The 17,188-nt window shown below is 43.2% G+C and overlaps 1 protein-coding gene across 1 annotated transcript; it reads left to right on the top strand.

Moving 5' to 3' along the window:
* Positions 1–6,321: 6,321 nt before the first annotated feature.
* LOC106603991 (zinc finger protein 271-like) lies at positions 6,322–14,992 on the top strand. The gene is made up of 2 exons (XM_014198307.2): positions 6,322–6,670; positions 11,032–14,992. The coding sequence occupies exons 1-2, from the start codon at positions 6,454–6,456 to the stop codon at positions 13,986–13,988; spliced, it is 3,174 nt and encodes a 1,057-aa protein (XP_014053782.2). The 5' UTR covers positions 6,322–6,453; the 3' UTR covers positions 13,989–14,992.
* Positions 14,993–17,188: the final 2,196 nt, after the last annotated feature.

Genomic DNA, 17,188 nt, shown 5'->3' with positions numbered 1-17,188 from the left:
TAGTAACAGCCAGGTTGTAGTGTGGGGGTACCAACCAGGTTGTAGTGTGGGGGTACCAGCCAGGTTGCAGTACCAGCCAGGTTGTAGTGTGGGGGTACCAGCCAGGTTGTAGTGTGGGGGTACCAGCCAGGTTGTAGTGTGGGGGTACCAACCAGGTAGACAAGAGTCGAAAAGCCTGCCTGATTTCTATAATTTCTCTTCATAAAATGTGAATTTCACTCTTAACCCACACAGCTAACTCTATGCCTAACCTAAAATCAAGAACATTTTAGTTCTTCATACATGTTTACAATATAACCAATTGACTTTGTGGCTGTGCTATCTAGTGGGAAACCCCACAATCTTATCCGATGACCAAGAAGTGGTTCGCATCACAGTTGCCGAGCAACAGCGTCGCCACTAGTTACCACGGCCAAAGTCAAACCACCGCCTATATCTACTATTTCACGTCTTTAAAAAAAATCTGATTTTAAACGTTACTTTAACCACACTGCTAACCCCCTAGCCTTAGATAAAGTTAAAAAAAAGCTAATTGTTTTCATTCATTTGAACAATTATAATCAATTTGCTGCTGGTGAATCTCTGATCCACCTCTACGCAGACGACACCATTCTGTACACTTCTGGCCCTTCTTTGGACACTGTGTTAACAACCCTCCAGACGAGCTTTAATGCCATTCAACTCTCCTTCTGTGGTCTCCAACTGCTCCTAAACACAAGTAAAACTAAATGCATGCTCTTCAACCGATCGCTGCCTGCACCCGCCCGCCTATCCAGCATCACTTCTCTGGACGGTTCCAACTTAGAATTTGTGGACAACTACAAATACCTAGGTGTCTGGTTAGACTGTAAACTCTCCTTCCAGACTCACATTAAGCATCTCCAATCCAAAGTGAAATCTCGAATTGGCTTCCTATTTCGCAACAAAGCATCCTTCACTCATGCTGCCAAACATACCCTCGTAAAACTGACCATCCTACCAATCCTCAACTTCGGCGATGTCATTTACAAAATAGCCTCCAACACTCTACTCAACAAACTGGATGCAGTCTATCACAGTGCCATCCGTTTTGTCACCAAAGCCCCATATACTACCCACCACTGCGACCTGTACGCTCTCGTTGGCTGGCCTTCGCTTCATAATCGTCGCCAAACACATTGGCTCCAGGTCATCTACAAGACCCTGCTAGGTAAAGTCCCCCCTTATCTCCACTCACTGGTCACCATAGCAGCACCCACCTGTAGCACGCGCTCCAGCAGGTATATCTCTCTGGTCACCCCTAAAGCCAACTCCTCCTTTGGTCGTCTCTCCTTCCAGTTCTCTGCTGCCAATGACTGGAACGAACTACAAAAATCTCTGAAACTGGAAACACTTATCTCCCTCACTAGCTTTAAGCACCAGCTGTCAGAGCAGCTCACAGATCACTGCACCTGTACATAGCCCATCTATAATTTAGCCCAAACTACTACCTCTTCCCCTACTGTATTTATTTATTTTGCTCCTTTGCACCATATTATTTATATTTTAATCTTTGAACTTCCTTCAAACTACAAATCTACCATTCCAGTGTTTTTCTTGCTATACTTTATTTACTTTGCCACCATGGCATTTTTTTTGCCTTTACCTCCCTTATCTCACATCATTTGCTCACATTGTATATAGTCTTATTTATTTATTTATTTTTATTTTTTTTATACTGCATCATTGATTGTATGTTGTTTTACTCCATGTGTAACTCTGTGTTTTTGTATGTTGTCGAACTGCTTTGCTTTATCTTGGCCAGGTCGCAATTGTAAATGAGAACTTGTTCTCAACTTGCCTACCTGGTTAAATAAAGGTGAAATAAATAAAAATAAATAAAAAAATTAAAATGTTTTGCTGTCGTAACTAGTGGACACCCAGCAGCTTGATGTTTGACAGTCATTTCCAAGTTGAGGTTTCTGTGAAGGAACAGCTTTAAAGAGCGACTGAACAGGCCAATTGGTACGTGTGTTTTTATGTTCATTAGAAAAAAAACGAGATTTCAGACTTGGGAGGTGTGTTTCCTGACGGATTCCACCATTTGGTTAAAAGAGGTTAACGATGTTTGTCCCCTATGAGAAACTAGATTGGGAAACCTATTTAACTTCCTCAAAATCCTCAGAGTGAATTTAGGATGCGCAACGTGTTGTCTTGTGTAAACAAAGCCGGGCTGCTGGGCAGGTCTGTCTCAGGTCTGTCTCACTGTCTATACTATTGGACAGAGAGCAATCACAGCAGCTGTTCAAAATCTTTGCAAATGTATAACAAATAAAAAATAGGAACATCTAATTTACATAAGTATTCAGACCCTTTACTCAGTACTTTGTTGAAGCACCTTTGGCAGCGATTACAGCCTCAAGTCTTCTTGGGTATGACGCTACAAGCTTGGCACACCTGTATTTGAGGAATTTCTCCCATTCTTCTCTGCAGATCCTCTCAAGCTCTGTCAGGTTGGATGGGGAGCGTCGCTGCGCAGCTATTTTCAGGTCTCTCCAGAGATGTTCGGATCGGGTTCAAGACTTCTAGTGGTCTACTCCCCATGGCCAGACTCCTAGTGGTCTTCTCCACATGGCCAGACTCCTAGTGGTCTTCTCCCCTTGGCCAGACTTCTAGTGGTCTTCTCCCCTTGGCCAGACTTCTAGTGGTCTTCTCCCCATGGCCAGACTCCTAGTGGTCTTCTCCACATGGCCAGACTTCTAGTGGTCTACTCCACATGGCCAGACTTCTAGTGGTCTTCTCCCCTTGGCCAGACTTCTAGTGGTCTTCTCCCCTTGGCCAGACTTCTAGTGGTCTTCTCCACCTGGCCAGACTTCTAGTGGTCTTCTCTACGTGGCCAGACTTCTAGTGGTCTTCTCCCCTTGGCCAGACTTCTAGTGGTCTTCTCCATCTGGCCAGACTTCTAGTGGTCTTCTCCCCATGGCCAGACTTCTAGTGGTCTTCTCCATCTGGCCAGACTTCTAGTGGTCTTCTCTACGTGGCCAGACTTCTAGTGGTCTTCTCCCCTTGGCCAGACTTCTAGTGGTCTTCTCCATCTGGCCAGACTTCTAGTGGTCTACTCCCCATGGCCAGACTTCTAGTGGTCTTCTCCACATGGCCAGACTTCTAGTGTTCTACTCCACATGGCCAGACTTCTAGTGGTCTTCTCCACATGGCCAGACTTCTAGTGGTCTTCTGCAAATGGCCAGACTTCTAGTGGTCTACTCCACATGGCCAGACTTCTAGTGGTCTACTCCCCATGGCCAGACTTCTAGTGGTCTTCTGCAAATGGCCAGACTTCTAGTGGTCTACTCCACATGGCCAGACTTCTAGTGGTCTACTCCACATGGCCAGACTTCTAGTGGTCTTCTCCACATGGCCAGACTTCTAGTGGTCTTCTGCAAATGGCCAGACTTCTAGTGGTCTACTCCACATGGCCAGACTTCTAGTGGTCTTCTCCACATGGCCAGACTTCTAGTGGTCTTCTCTACGTGGCCAGACTCCTAGTGGTCTTCTCCCCATGGCCAGACTTCTAGTGGTCTTCTCCACATGGCCAGACTTCTAGTGGTCTTCTCCACATGGCCAGACTTCTAGTGGTCTTCTCTCACGTGGCCAGACTCCTAGTGGTCTTCTCCCCATGGCCAGACTTCTAGTGGTCTTCTCCACATGGCCAGACTTCTAGTGGTCTTCTCCACATGGCCAGACTCCTAGTGGTCTACTCCACATGGCCAGACTTCTAGTGGTCTTCTCCCCATGGCCAGACTTCTAGTGGTCTTCTCCACATGGCCAGACTTCTAGTGGTCTTCTCCACATGGCCAGACTCCTAGTGGTCTTCTCCCCATGGCCAGACTTCTAGTGGTCTTCTCCACATGGCCAGACTCCTAGTGGTCTACTCCACATGGCCAGACTTCTAGTGGTCTTCTCCCCTTGGCCAGACTTCTAGTGGTCTTCTCCACATGGCCAGACTTCTAGTGGTCTTCTCCACATGGCCAGACTCCTAGTGGTCTTCTCCACATGGCCAGACTTCTATTGGTCTTCTCCCCTTGGCCAGACTTCTAGTGGTCTTCTCCCCTTGGCCAGACTTCTAGTGGTCTTCTCCCATTGGCCAGACTTCTAGTGGTCTTCTCCCCTTGGCCAGACTTCTGGTGGTCTTCTCCACCTGGCCAGACTTCTAGTGGTCTTCTCTACGTGGCCAGACTTCTAGTGGTCTTCTCCCCTTGGCCAGACTTCTAGTGGTCTTCTCCATCTGGCCAGACTTCTAGTGGTCTTCTCCCCTTGGCCAGACTTCTAGTGGTCTTCTCCCCATGGCCAGACTTCTAGTGGTCTTCTCCCCTTGGCCAGACTTCTAGTGGTCTTCTCCATCTGGCCAGACTTCTAGTGGTCTTCTCCCCTTGGCCAGACTTCTAGTGGTCTTCTCCAACTGGCCAGACTTCTAGTGGTCTTCTCCCCATGGCCAGACTTCTAGTGGTCTTCTCCATCTGGCCAGACTTCTAGTGGTCTTATCACCTTTTAATGCTTTGATGCTCCTCCTTGAAAAATTACTGAAATAGACACAATTCGACTGTACAAACAATTATCTAGCCTTTTTTTTACCCCCTTTTTTCTCTACAATTTCACTATTTAGCAAACTAAAGTGTAGTCAGTGGCTCGCTAACAGGGAGAAAGGGGACTAAATAAATTCATGGATTGGACACAGGTCTCGGATTTCGTTAGAGATGACATGCAGGATCTTCCTGCAAGAAGTTGTAGTCTTGCTGAGATGTTCTATGTTGCTAATTAGCGTTTTCAATTTGAGAGTAAAATGAGGTTAATATATTGATAAAACTCAACCTTGTGTGCAAGAAAATTACACGTTTATCAAAACGTCACGCCAGGATAAGCCTACACGAAACACAGACCTTCTATGAAGTAGTTCTAAAATTATATTCACAAAAATGTATGTTTTTCTGGTTTTTACCGCTCGGTTTTGTGGGTATTATGACACGTCCACCGTGGCTGACTGCAGCGCTGCCCACCGTAACACAGCCGTTTGGCCACTAGAGGCCTCTAGCATTCTCTATGAGCAGGAATAAGGCCGTGACCTCGGCGATTTCTCTTCAAAATAACAGTCCCTAAATGAATTTTGTAAAAAAAAAAAAAAAAAATGTTTTTATATATATATATATATATATATATATATATATATATATATATAATGGATGAAATTCGTAACATTTCATTAGCAAATGTTAGCAGACTTATACTTTTGTTTAACAATATCAAAAAATTAAATAGTTAATAGCCTTAATACCACAAATAATATTAAAAGTAATGATACTAGATAGTTATTATATATATATATATATATATACGGGGGGCCAGCATAGAAAAAAAAATTTATGAAATGTATGCATTCACTACTGTAAGTCGCTCTGGATAAGAGCGTCTGCTAAATGACTAAAATGTAAATGTAAAAAATGTTGTAGTGAAATGCTTACTTACAGTCAGATCACCTTCCGTATATATATATATTTTAATTTTTTATTTTTTTATTTTATTTTATTTAACCTTTATTTAACTAGGCAAGTTAAATGGTAACAACAGTAATAGAAAAAAAAACATTTATCATGCTACTATTAATAGTAATAACAATATGAATGTTATTATAATTGGATTAATCAACTTCAGCAAACACATTTAAATCCCATTGTTATATAGACCATTCATATTGCACAATGTTCAGGATGTTTTTCATGTTGGATCACATATTGGCCCTTTAATTGTGGAGGACGGGCTCGTGGTAATGGCTGGAGCGGAATAGGTGGAATGGCATCAACTACATCAAACAGATGGTTTAATGCCATTCCATTGGCTCCTTTCCAGCCATTGTTATGAGCCATTCTCCTCTCAGCAGCCTCCACTGTATTGGACATATATATTGCACCATATATATATGTTCTACGTTGTGTCAAAGTTAAAGGGGGTCCATTTTACTCAGGAGAACTTTTAGTTTACAAATCCACAGAGTTTACACCAAGAAAAGTGTCACTGCTCATTTTTCAGACCTTAAAGAGTGGCTAATAAGTTTAAATCCAATAGTTTTTTATACATATATGACCCCCGCCCACACATAAATCGCATATCTCATAGAAATACTTTAAATTATTATTTGTATGATAACTGGTTTAAAAATATATCGATAATTGTGCACATGTTCCATAATTTCCCCCCTAATTAATCATTTGCAAAGTATACAGAATAGGACTCTTATTCTGATGGTTTCCAAAAATCCGTGACCCAGAAGTACTTAGTTATTCTTGCTGGCTTCACAGCCGTCTCAGTAAGATCCATTTTCAGACCGTACTTTACTGTCTTTGGTTGCATGTTTTGAACAAGAGTTGTGTTTTTTTTTTTTAATCTATGTTTTTTTTATATGGGAATAAAAAAAAGGGTCTGAAGTTTTAATCAGTCCCAAAAATGTCCAAACTACAGCTGTTGAATGTGTTTATCACCGAGCGGCTAATATCTGCGGCTGTTGATATATTTGGTTCGTCGGAAAAGACGTTAGCAGAGTACCAGGAGCGGCTAACAACAGCGGCATTTGAGATATTTGTCGTGGTGGAAAAGACGATCGCAGAGTTTCAGGGAGAAAACGATCGTCTACGAGGGCTTCTTCTGGATCATTTAGGAGCAGGTTTGTAGTGATTTAAAAAAAATGTGTTTTCTGAATCACACTATTTATTGGCCAGCCTAATCTGTTCCACTAGGGTCTCGGTCTTTATCACCTAACGTTTTGGAACAAACATTTTAGTCATTTAGCAGACGCTCTTATCCAGAGCGACTTACAGTAGTGAATGCATACACTTTTTTTCCACCCGTACTGGTCCCCCGTGGGAATCGAACCCACAACCGTGGCGTTGCAAACACCAAGCTCTACCAACTGAGCTACACGGGACCCATGCCTCTGTGAGATGAAGAATAAGGAATCAGCTCGGCTCTATTTCTTACATTTTTATCTGCATTGTTCGATAAAGTTTGGTAAATGAACGTTGCCCAGTTGTCGTATCAAATTGTGTTGCCATGTGAGTTAATTAAGCAACAGGGGTGTGGTATATGACCAATATACCAAGACTGTTCTTATGCGCAACGCAGAGTGCCTGGACTCAGCCCTTAGCCGTGGTATATTGACCATATATACCACACCCTTGTTGCTTAATTAACTCACGATATCACAAACCCCCGAGGTGCCTTATTGCTATTAGAAACTGTTTACAAAACTAATTAGAGCAGCAAAAATAACTGTACTGTCATACCCGTGGTATATGGTCTGATATACCACAGCTGTCAGCCAATCAGCATTCAGGGCGCGAACCACCCAGTTTATAATAGCCAAGATTTGTTGTTACAAGTCCATAATGATATCAAAGAGCTTATCATGATGCTAATGATAATGTAAGATGTCACCCTAATAAATATCCCCCTTTTTAAACGAATACCTATCAGGCAAAATTGGCCTAATTTGTATGAATATTTGAATTCAATCATTTTTTGATTTGAACAAAATTTTCCATACATATGTTCCCGTTGTAGAAGTGGTCCGAAAGTGACTGGACCTGAATGCAAAAACATTCAAGAGATAAAAGGTGCTCAAAGTTGACTCGTTTTGCATACCCCACCATGTCTTCATCACTGCAAAATATCATTGGTTGAGATTTATATGATTTAATTGCTTACAAATTGGGTTGTCAAACTATTTTATAATTTCTTGAAAAACATTTTTTTTTAATTTTATTTAATGTCAATTATCTAAAAAGGTGTATACTCTTGTTTTTTTGCTCTTGAAATGGTTTAAAAATGACAATCTTTATTAAAAATAAATTAATTCTTACAAAGACTAGGGAGATTTTCCAATGCCTCGCAAAGGGCTCCTATTGGTAGATGGGTAAAAAAAAATAATTAAAAAGCAGACATTGAATATCCCTTGGAGCATGGTGAAGTTATTAATTACGCTTTGGATGGTGTATTATTACACCCAGTCACTACAAAGATACAGGCGTCCTTCCTAACTCAGTTGCCAGAGAGGAAGGAAACCGCTCAGTAGCCCAGCTGACTTTAAAACAGTTACAGAGTTTTAATGGCTGTGATAGGAGAAAACTGAGGATGGATCAACAACATTGTAGTTACTCCACAATACTAACCTAATTGACAGGGTGAAAAGAAGGAAGTCTGTACAGAATAAAACAAGGCACTAAAGTAATACTGCAAAAAAAATGTGGCGAAGCAATTTACTTTTTATCCAATATACAAAGTGTTATGTTTGTGACAAATCCCATACAAAACATTACTGAGTACCACTCTCCATTATTTTCAAGCCTAGTGGTGGCTGCATCATGTTATGGGTATACTTGTCATTGGCAAGTACTATGGAGTTCTTTAGGATAAAAAGAATCGGAATAGAACTAAGCACAGGCAAAATCCTAGAGGAAAACCTGGTCCAGTCTGCTTTCCACCAGACACTGGGAGATGAATTCACCTTTCAGCAGGACAATAACCTAAAACACAAGACCGACTCTACACTGGAGAAGGCAGTGAATGTTCCACAGTGCAGAGCTAGTTTAGACTTAAATCTACTTAAATCTATGGCAAGACCTGAAAATAGTTGTCTAAGCAATGATCAACAACCAATTTGACCGAGCTTGAAGAATTTAGAAAGTAATAATGGGTAAATTATGCACAATCCAGGCGTGGAAAGCTCTTTGAGATTTACCCAGAAAGACTCACAGCTGTAATCACTACCGAAGGTGCTTCTACGAAGTATTTAGTCAGGGGTGTGAATATGTTAATGAGATATTTCTGTATTTCATTTTCAATAAATCAGTAAACATTTCTAAAAATATGTTTGCACTTTGTCACTATGGGGGGGTATTGTGTGTAGATGGATGAGAGAAAAATATAAATTGAATTCAGGCTGTAACATCAAAACGTGAAATAAGTCAAGGGGTATGAACACTTTCTGAAGGCACTGTAGATGATGTCTGTGTGGTCAGTTCGCTGTACATGTTTTGTAGGTTGTTCCAAATGAACTAAACCCATGCAAAACACATATAGCCAGATATAAATGTACGTCATTTTATCATGAAACTCATAGCATAGACATGGGAGAAAAAAATCTGAGGTTTAACTTCGGATTTCCTTGTTCAAGCCCGAATATATCACACTTTGACTAAAACGATGACTTACTGACTTAAATCGTTGTGCAACATCACTGGTTAGCTCTTGGCGTCGTCTTTCAGCTGAAAAAAGGTGGATTTTCTCTGGTGTGGCCGTTTTTTAATCTTAGCTAACTGCAAAATAATGTATTCATAAATCATACTAGCAAGTACTAACTTGAAGACAAAGTGTTATAACGTGTAATTCACAATGATGGATCATTTACAATAATTACTTAAAATAAGTCTTTAAAACATAATTTATGTAGATGTGTAATATTTATCTGACAAGGTAACACCATATGGTAAGACACCAGTTCAGCTGTTTCCAGATCATGTATCCCATCTAACCATAATGTCTCAGTAGCCCAGTTTACATGATCGTGGCTAGAAGGGATGCAGATTATGTCAGTCGACGTGATGTCAAACTCCCGCGAGAGTTTGAAATTGGTCTGCTGAAGTTGGGACTTGTGAGAGAGTGTTCAGAACTAAATTATTCTGATCTGAGTAATATTTGGGGTTTTTAAACAAAAAAATGTAGATGTTAATGTCATAGTTGTACGTTTTATTTGAAAATGACCACGGCGCTCCACTGAAATGACCACGGGGCTCCACTGAAATGACCACGGGGCTCCACTGAAATGACCACGGGGCTCCACTGAAATGACCACGGGGCTCCACTGAAATGACCACGGGGCTCCACTGAAATGACCACGGGGCTCCACTGAAATGACCACGGGGCTCCACTGAAATGACCACGGGGCTCCACTGAAATGACCACGGGGCTCCACTGAAATGACCACGGGGCTCCACTGAAATGACCACGGGGCTCCACTGAAATGACCACGGTACTTGCCTACGGAGCAGCAAGAGGAACTGCCCCTCTAACCCTACATCCCTACAGGAGGGCAGTTCCCTCTCAGCCCAGTCAAGCTCCTCTCTTTCTGGGCACCTGAAGCGAGGACAGCCGAGTCCCTGCCCATCTTCCAAAAACATCTGATACCCTACCGCTTCAAAAGAGTGTCTTAACTCATCCCACAGCGAAGCACAGAGTTGTAGGGTTGGAAGTCTGAGTTCACAGCGAGAGTGTGATGTCACTATAGCTACATCCCTTCTAGCCGTAACCAGCTGGTAGCTACATCCCTTCTAGCCGTAACCAGCTGGTAGCTACATCCCATCTAGCCGTAACCAGCTGGTAGCTACATCCCTTCTAGCCGTAACCAACTGGTAGCTACATCCCTTCTAGCCGTAACCAGCTGGTAGCTACATCCCTTCTAGCCGTAACCAGCTGGTAGCTACATCCCTTCTAGCCGTAACCAGCTGGTAGCTACATCCCTTCTAGCCGTAACCAGCTGGTAGGTACAATGTTTAAATCTCTGTATAAATAAAGTTTTAAATCTCCTGTTCCTCCCAACCTTGCTCAATACACTCACCATCTCCCAAGATGGCCGCTTAATTATAAACCTGAAGTTAGGTTGAAGATAACTGGATAGGACAACCTCGTATTCCAACGCAGAAGCTTTCGATAAATAAAGAGATTCATGGAACTTGCGCCGGTCTCGTTTTAGAATTCTTCCTCATTTATGCAAAGAATTATGGGATATTAGAATCCTCTTCTTGTCCTAACCTGGATATATTCAACCTAGACCTGAATGCAGGTGGTTAGGAACTTCCACTTATGTAATATTGTAAATATGAAGTAGCAATATGGGGCTGCTAAATCACCTGCTGCAATTATGTTGCATTAGTTCAGCACAGCATAGAGAATTTTGAATAGACTTCAATGTGAAGTATTATTTATTGTTTCTTAAGTGCTAGCTACTTGTTTCTTCTCCCCTCTCTCCAGAGTCCCAGCAGCTAACTCTCCCTGAAGAGGAGGTGTCCCCTAAGCAGCAGCATTGTGAACAGGAGTGGAACCCCAGTCCAGGGCAGGAGGACCCAGAGCCCACACAGATTACAGAGGAACAGGAGGAACTCAGGACCAGTCAGGAGGAAGAGCAGCTTCAAAGACTTAGGTCTGCTACCACAGAGGTTGTACAATTGATATTTATTCCTCCCTGTGTGGAAAGTGACTGTGACCAGGACTGCAAGACGGACTCTCTACCCGGCAACACAACTGAACAGACCCAATCAGCATTGGATGACGAGGATTACAGAGTATCACAACTAACCAGTCACTTTCATCCCCTCTCTGCAGTAAATCCACACTGTTCTTCAGCTCTGAGCGAAATCATTGTAAGTATTGATGAAGACGAGAGTGAAGAACTACCGTCAAGGTCAAAGAAAAAACAAAGCTCTCAAGTCTGCACTAAGGCCAAGACAACCAGTGAGCTGAAAGCATCTTTAAAGTCTCACACAAGCAGGAGACCATACAAGTGTCATGTGTGCAGTAAATGCTTTAAGACACCAGGCCCTTTAAAAGTACATTGGAGAATTCACAAAGGGAAGAAATCACACAGCTGTCCTTTTTGTCGTCAAAGCTTTAAGTCATTAAACGGTCTACAACTTCACCAGAAAGTTCACACAAGGGAGAAAGAGGGGCCACAGCAATGTCCTGTGTGCAATGAATCATTTTTTGGCATAGCTTCTTTAAAAGAGCATCAGCGAATTCACACAGGTATCCCATATCAGTGTACAGAATGTGGCAATTCCTTCCGAGTCAAGGAAGACTTCAGCAAGCATATAAGGACTACTCACCCAGAGAGAGAACCAGTGACTCACCCAGAGAGAGAACCAGTGACTCACCCAGAGAGAGAACCAGTGACTCACCCAGAGAGAGAACCAGTGACTCACCCAGAGAGAGAACCAGTGACTCACCCAGAGAGGGAACCAGTGACTCACCCAGAGAGGGAACCAGTGACTCACCCAGAGAGGGAACCAGTGACTCACCCAGAGAGGGAACCAGTGACTCACCCAGAGAGAGAACCAGTGACTCACCCAGAGATAGAACCAGTGACTCACCCAGAGAGAGAACCAGTGACTCACCCAGAGAGAGAACCAGTGACTCCAACAGAGAGAGAACTACATCAGTGTTTTGTTTGTAGAAAAAGCTTCACAACACTGAGTTATCTAGTAATCCACCAGCGAATTCACACCGGAGAGAAACCGTATCAGTGTCATGTTTGCAGAAAAGGCTTCATTAGGAAGGAATACCTCATTAAGCATATGGTAAATCACACTGGAGAAAAGCCGTATCTGTGCAATGTTTGCGGCAAAACCTTCTTAAGGAAAGCGTACCTGAGAGTACATATGGTAACTCACACAGGGGAGAAATCGTTTAAATGCTCTGTATGTGAAAAAGGCTTCATATCATCGACTTGTCTCAAACTCCACCAGAGAATCCATACAGGGGAGAAACCCCATAAGTGTAACCTTTGCAGCAAAAGCTTCATTAGGAAGGCGTGCCTGAGAGTACATGTGGTAACTCACACAGGGGAGAAGCCTCATCATTGTAAAGTTTGCAGCAAAAGCTTCACTCAGAAGAAAGGCCTGAGCGTGCATATGAGGACTCACACAGGGGAGAAACCTTTCAAGTGCCCTGTATGTGAAAAATGCTTCACCTATTCAAATAAGCTAAAATGCCACCAGCAAATCCACACTGGAGAGAAACCATATAAGTGCCACATCTGCAGCAAAACCTTCACTCAGAGTGGAGGCCTGTCACGTCATATGAAGACTCACACTGGAGAGAAACCATACGAGTGTTCTGTATGTGAAAAACGTTTCGCATCTCCAACTAATCTTAAACTCCACCAGCGAATCCATACAAGAGTGAAATCATTTACGTGCCCTGCGTGTGAGGAAGGCTTTACATCGTCAAGTCTTCTAAAACGTCACCAGCAGAATCACTGTGGAGAGAAGACAGAAACAAAACTACCAGCGGAAACATTTCTCTGCAGTGACTGTGGCAAAAGCTTCCGTACCATGAGTTACCTGAGAGTGCATATGAGGACTCACACAGGGGAGAAATCATACAAGTGCTCTGTATGTGAAGAAGGCTTCACGTCAGCCACTTCTCTAAAACATCATCAGCAAATCCACATGGGAGAGAAATCACAAGTTTGTGGCAAAAGCTTCCTTGTGAAGGGAGACCTGACAGGACATATGATGACTCACACAGGGGAGAAAGCCAATCAGTGTCCTACATGTGATAATTGCTTTATAACAGCATCTGATCTAAAAGTCCACCAGAAAATTCACAATGGAGGGAAACCATATCAGTGCAAGGAATGTGACAAATGCTTCACTCAAAGGTCAACATTAAAAAAACACACAAGGTCTCACACAGAACTGCATATGTGCCACGTGTGCAGCAAAACCTTCACCCAAAAGGGAAACCTGACACAACATATGAGGACTCACACAGGGGAGAAACCATTCAAGTGCCCTGTATGTGAAGGAGGCTTCACGTCAGCCCCTTCTCTAAAACTCCATCAGCAAATTCACACTGGCGAGAAACCACATCAGTGTGAAGTTTGTGGCAAACGCTTCATTCAGAAGGGAAACCTGACAGGACATATGAAGACTCACACAGGGGAGAAACCCTTTAAGTGTGAAGTTTGTGGCAAAAGCTTCCTTCAGAGGGGAAACCTGACAATACATATGAAGATTCACACCGGGGAGAAATCTTTTATGTGTTCTGTATGTGAAAAGCGCTTCGCAACACTACGTGATATGACACGCCACAAGAGAATTCACACGGGAGAGAAACCATATCGCTGCAACGATTGTGACAAACGTTTTAATCAGAGTAGTTCCCTTAAATCACACATGAAGAATATCCACAAGAGAGAGAGAACATAATCGTCCATTGTGTAAAACATGTCGGTATGAAAATGGAAAGGTCCATTCTAACTGACACCGGTAAGAGAACATCATGTCATGGTTGAAAGGAATGATTGAATGACTGAACTTGTAGAACATTGTCTATATCACATATTGCTCATTATGTGTAGTGAGCTGTCTGAATTTGTAGGCAGCAGGAGTCCTTACTGATTAATTATCAAATGAAACATAGAAACACATATTTATACTTTTGTAAACCCATGTTTTTTTTTTTTTTTATGTAGAGAGCTGTCTGAATTTGTAGGCAGCAGGAGTCCTTACTGATTAATTATCAAATGAAACATAGAAACACATATTTATACTTTTGTAAACCCATGTTTTTTTGTTTTTTTTATGTAGTGAGCTGTCTGAATTTGTAGGCAGCAGGTGTCCTTACTAATTAATTATCAAATGAAACATAGAAACACATATTTATACTTTTGTAAACCCATGTTTTTTTGTTTTTTTTTTGTAGTGAGCTGTCTGAATTTGTAGGCAGCAGGTGTCCTTACTAATTAATGATAAAAAGACAGTTGTTCAAATATCCTTTTTCATTCTATCTTCACACAAAGGAAGCTTTAGGTATTGTTAAAGGACAATGCTCATTGATCATAAAATGTCTGATTCAAAATTATTTAATTATCATGTTGAAGCAATTGTATTTTAATTATGTTTAACATGGCACTCAGAGTAAGGCGTTAGGTCCGGTATTCATGAAGCCACTCATGATGAATTTCCACCTGAGACTTACTCCCAGGCAGTGTGTAGCCAATGTAAATGTTAGCTCTGTTGCTGTTTCGTTGTCCGAGGTTGCGGAACCAAAAGTAGCCGCACCGTTCCGCCCCCATCCCGCACCGCTGGATCCCCTGGAAAGATCCGTATTGTGTTCTGTATTTATTATAGATCCCCATTAGTTCCTGCCAAGGCAGCAGCTACTCTTCCTGGGGTTTATTATGGATCCCCATTAGTTCCTGCCAAGGCAGCAGCTACTCTTCCTGGGGTTTATTATAGATCCCCATTAGTTCCTGCCAAGGCAGCAGCTACTCTTCCTGGGGTTTATTATGGATCCCCATTAGTTCCTGCCAAGGCAGCAGCTACTCTTCCTGGGGTTTATTATGGATCCCCATTAGTTCCTGCCAAGGCAGCAGCTACTCTTCCTGGGGTTTATTATGGATCCCCATTAGTTCCTGCCAAGGCAGCAGCTACTCTTCCTGGGGTTTATTATAGATCCCCATTAGTTCCTGTCAAGGCAGCAGCTACTCTTCCTGGGGTTTATCATGGATCCCCCCCCTGCCAAGGCAGCAGCTACTCTTCCTGGGGTTTATTATGGATCCCCATTAGTTCCTGCCAAGGCAGCAGCTACTCTTCCTGGGGTTTATTATGGATCCCCATTAGTTCCTGCCAAGGCAGCAGCTACTCTTCCTGGGGTTTATTATGGATCCTCATTAGTTCCTGCCAAGGCAGCAGCTACTCTTCCTGGGGTTTATTATGGATCCCCATTAGTTCCTGCCAAGGCAGCAGCTACTCTTCCTGGGGTTTATTATGGATCCTCATTAGTTCCTGCCAAGGCAGCAGCTACTCTTCCTGGGGTTTATTATGGATCCCCATTAGTTCCTGCCAAGGCAGCAGCTACTCTTCCTGGGGTTTATTATAGATCCTCATTAGTTCCTGCCAAGGCAGCAGCTACTCTTCCTGGGGTTTATTATGGATCCCCATTAGTTCCTGCCAAGGCAGCAGCTACTCTTCCTGGGGTTTATTATGGATCCCCATTAGTTCCTGCCAAGGCAGCAGCTACTCTTCCTGGGGTTTATTATGGATCCCCATTAGTTCCTGCCAAGGCAGCAGCTACTCTTCCTGGGGTTTATTATGGATCCCCATTAGTTCCTGCCAAGGCAGCAGCTACTCTTCCTGGGGTGTATTATGGATCCCCATTAGTTCCTGCCAAGGCAGCAGCTACTCTTCCTGGGGTTTATTATGGATCCTCATTAGTTCCTGCCAAGGCAGCAGCTACTCTTCCTGGGGTTTGTTATGGATCCCCATTAGTTCCTGCCAAGACAGCAGCTACTCATCCTGGGGTTTATTATGGATCCCCATTAGTTCCTGCCAAGGCAGCAGCTACTCTTCCTGGGGTTTATTATGGATCCTCGTTAGTTCCTGTCAAAGCAGCAGCTACTCTTCCTGGGGTTTATTATGGATCCCCGTTAGTTCCTGCCAAGGCAGCAGCTACTCTTCCTGGGGTTTATTATGGATCCCCGTTAGTTCCTGCCAAGGCAGCAGCTACTCTTCCTGGGGTTTATTATGGATCCCCGTTAGTTCCTGCCAAGGCAGCAGCTACTCTTCCTGGGGTTTATTATGGATCCCCGTTAGTTCCTGCCAAGGCAGCAGCTACTCTTCCTGGGGTTTATTATGGATCCCCATTAGTTCCTGCCAAGGCAGCAGCTACTCTTCCTGGGGTTTATTATGGATCCCCATTAGTTCCTGCCAAGGCAGCAGCTACTCTTCCTGGGGTTTATTATGGATCCTCATTAGTTCCTGCCAAGGCAGCAGCTACTCTTCCTGGGGTTTATTATGGATCCTCATTAGTTCCTGTCAAGGCAGCAGCTACTCATCCTGGGGTTTATTATGGATCCCCATTAGTTCCTGCCAAGGCAGCAGCTACTCTTCCTGGGGTTTATTATGGATCCCCATTAGTTCCTGCCAAGGCAGCAGCTACTCTTCCTGGGGTTTATTATGGATCCCCATTAGTTCCTGCCAAGGCAGCAGCTACTCTTTCTGAGGTTTATTATGGATCCCCATTAGTTCCTGTCAAAGCAGCAGCTACTCTTCCTGGGGTTTATTATGGATCCCCATTAGTTCCTGCCAAGGCAGCAGCTACTCTTCCTGGGGTTTATTATGGATCCCCATTAGTTCCTGCCAAGGCAGCAGCTACTCTTCCTGGGGTTTATTATGGATCCTCATTAGTTCCTGCCAAGGCAGCAGCTACTCTTCCTGGGGTTTATTATGGATCCTCATTAGTTCCTGCCAAGGCAGCAGCTACTCATCCTGGGGTTTATTATGGATCCCCATTAGTTCCTGCCAAGGCAGCAGCTACTCTTCCTGGGGTTTATTATGGATCCCCATTAGTTCCTGCCAAGGCAGCAGCTACTCTTCCTGGGGTTTATTATGGATCCCCATTAGTT

The sequence above is a fragment of the Salmo salar genome, chromosome ssa04 (genome assembly GCF_905237065.1).
Source record: "Salmo salar chromosome ssa04, Ssal_v3.1, whole genome shotgun sequence".
Lineage (NCBI taxonomy): Eukaryota > Metazoa > Chordata > Actinopteri > Salmoniformes > Salmonidae > Salmo > Salmo salar.
The sequence above is the reverse complement of the archived record's forward strand: the minus strand, read 5'-3'. Positions and strand labels throughout refer to the sequence as shown.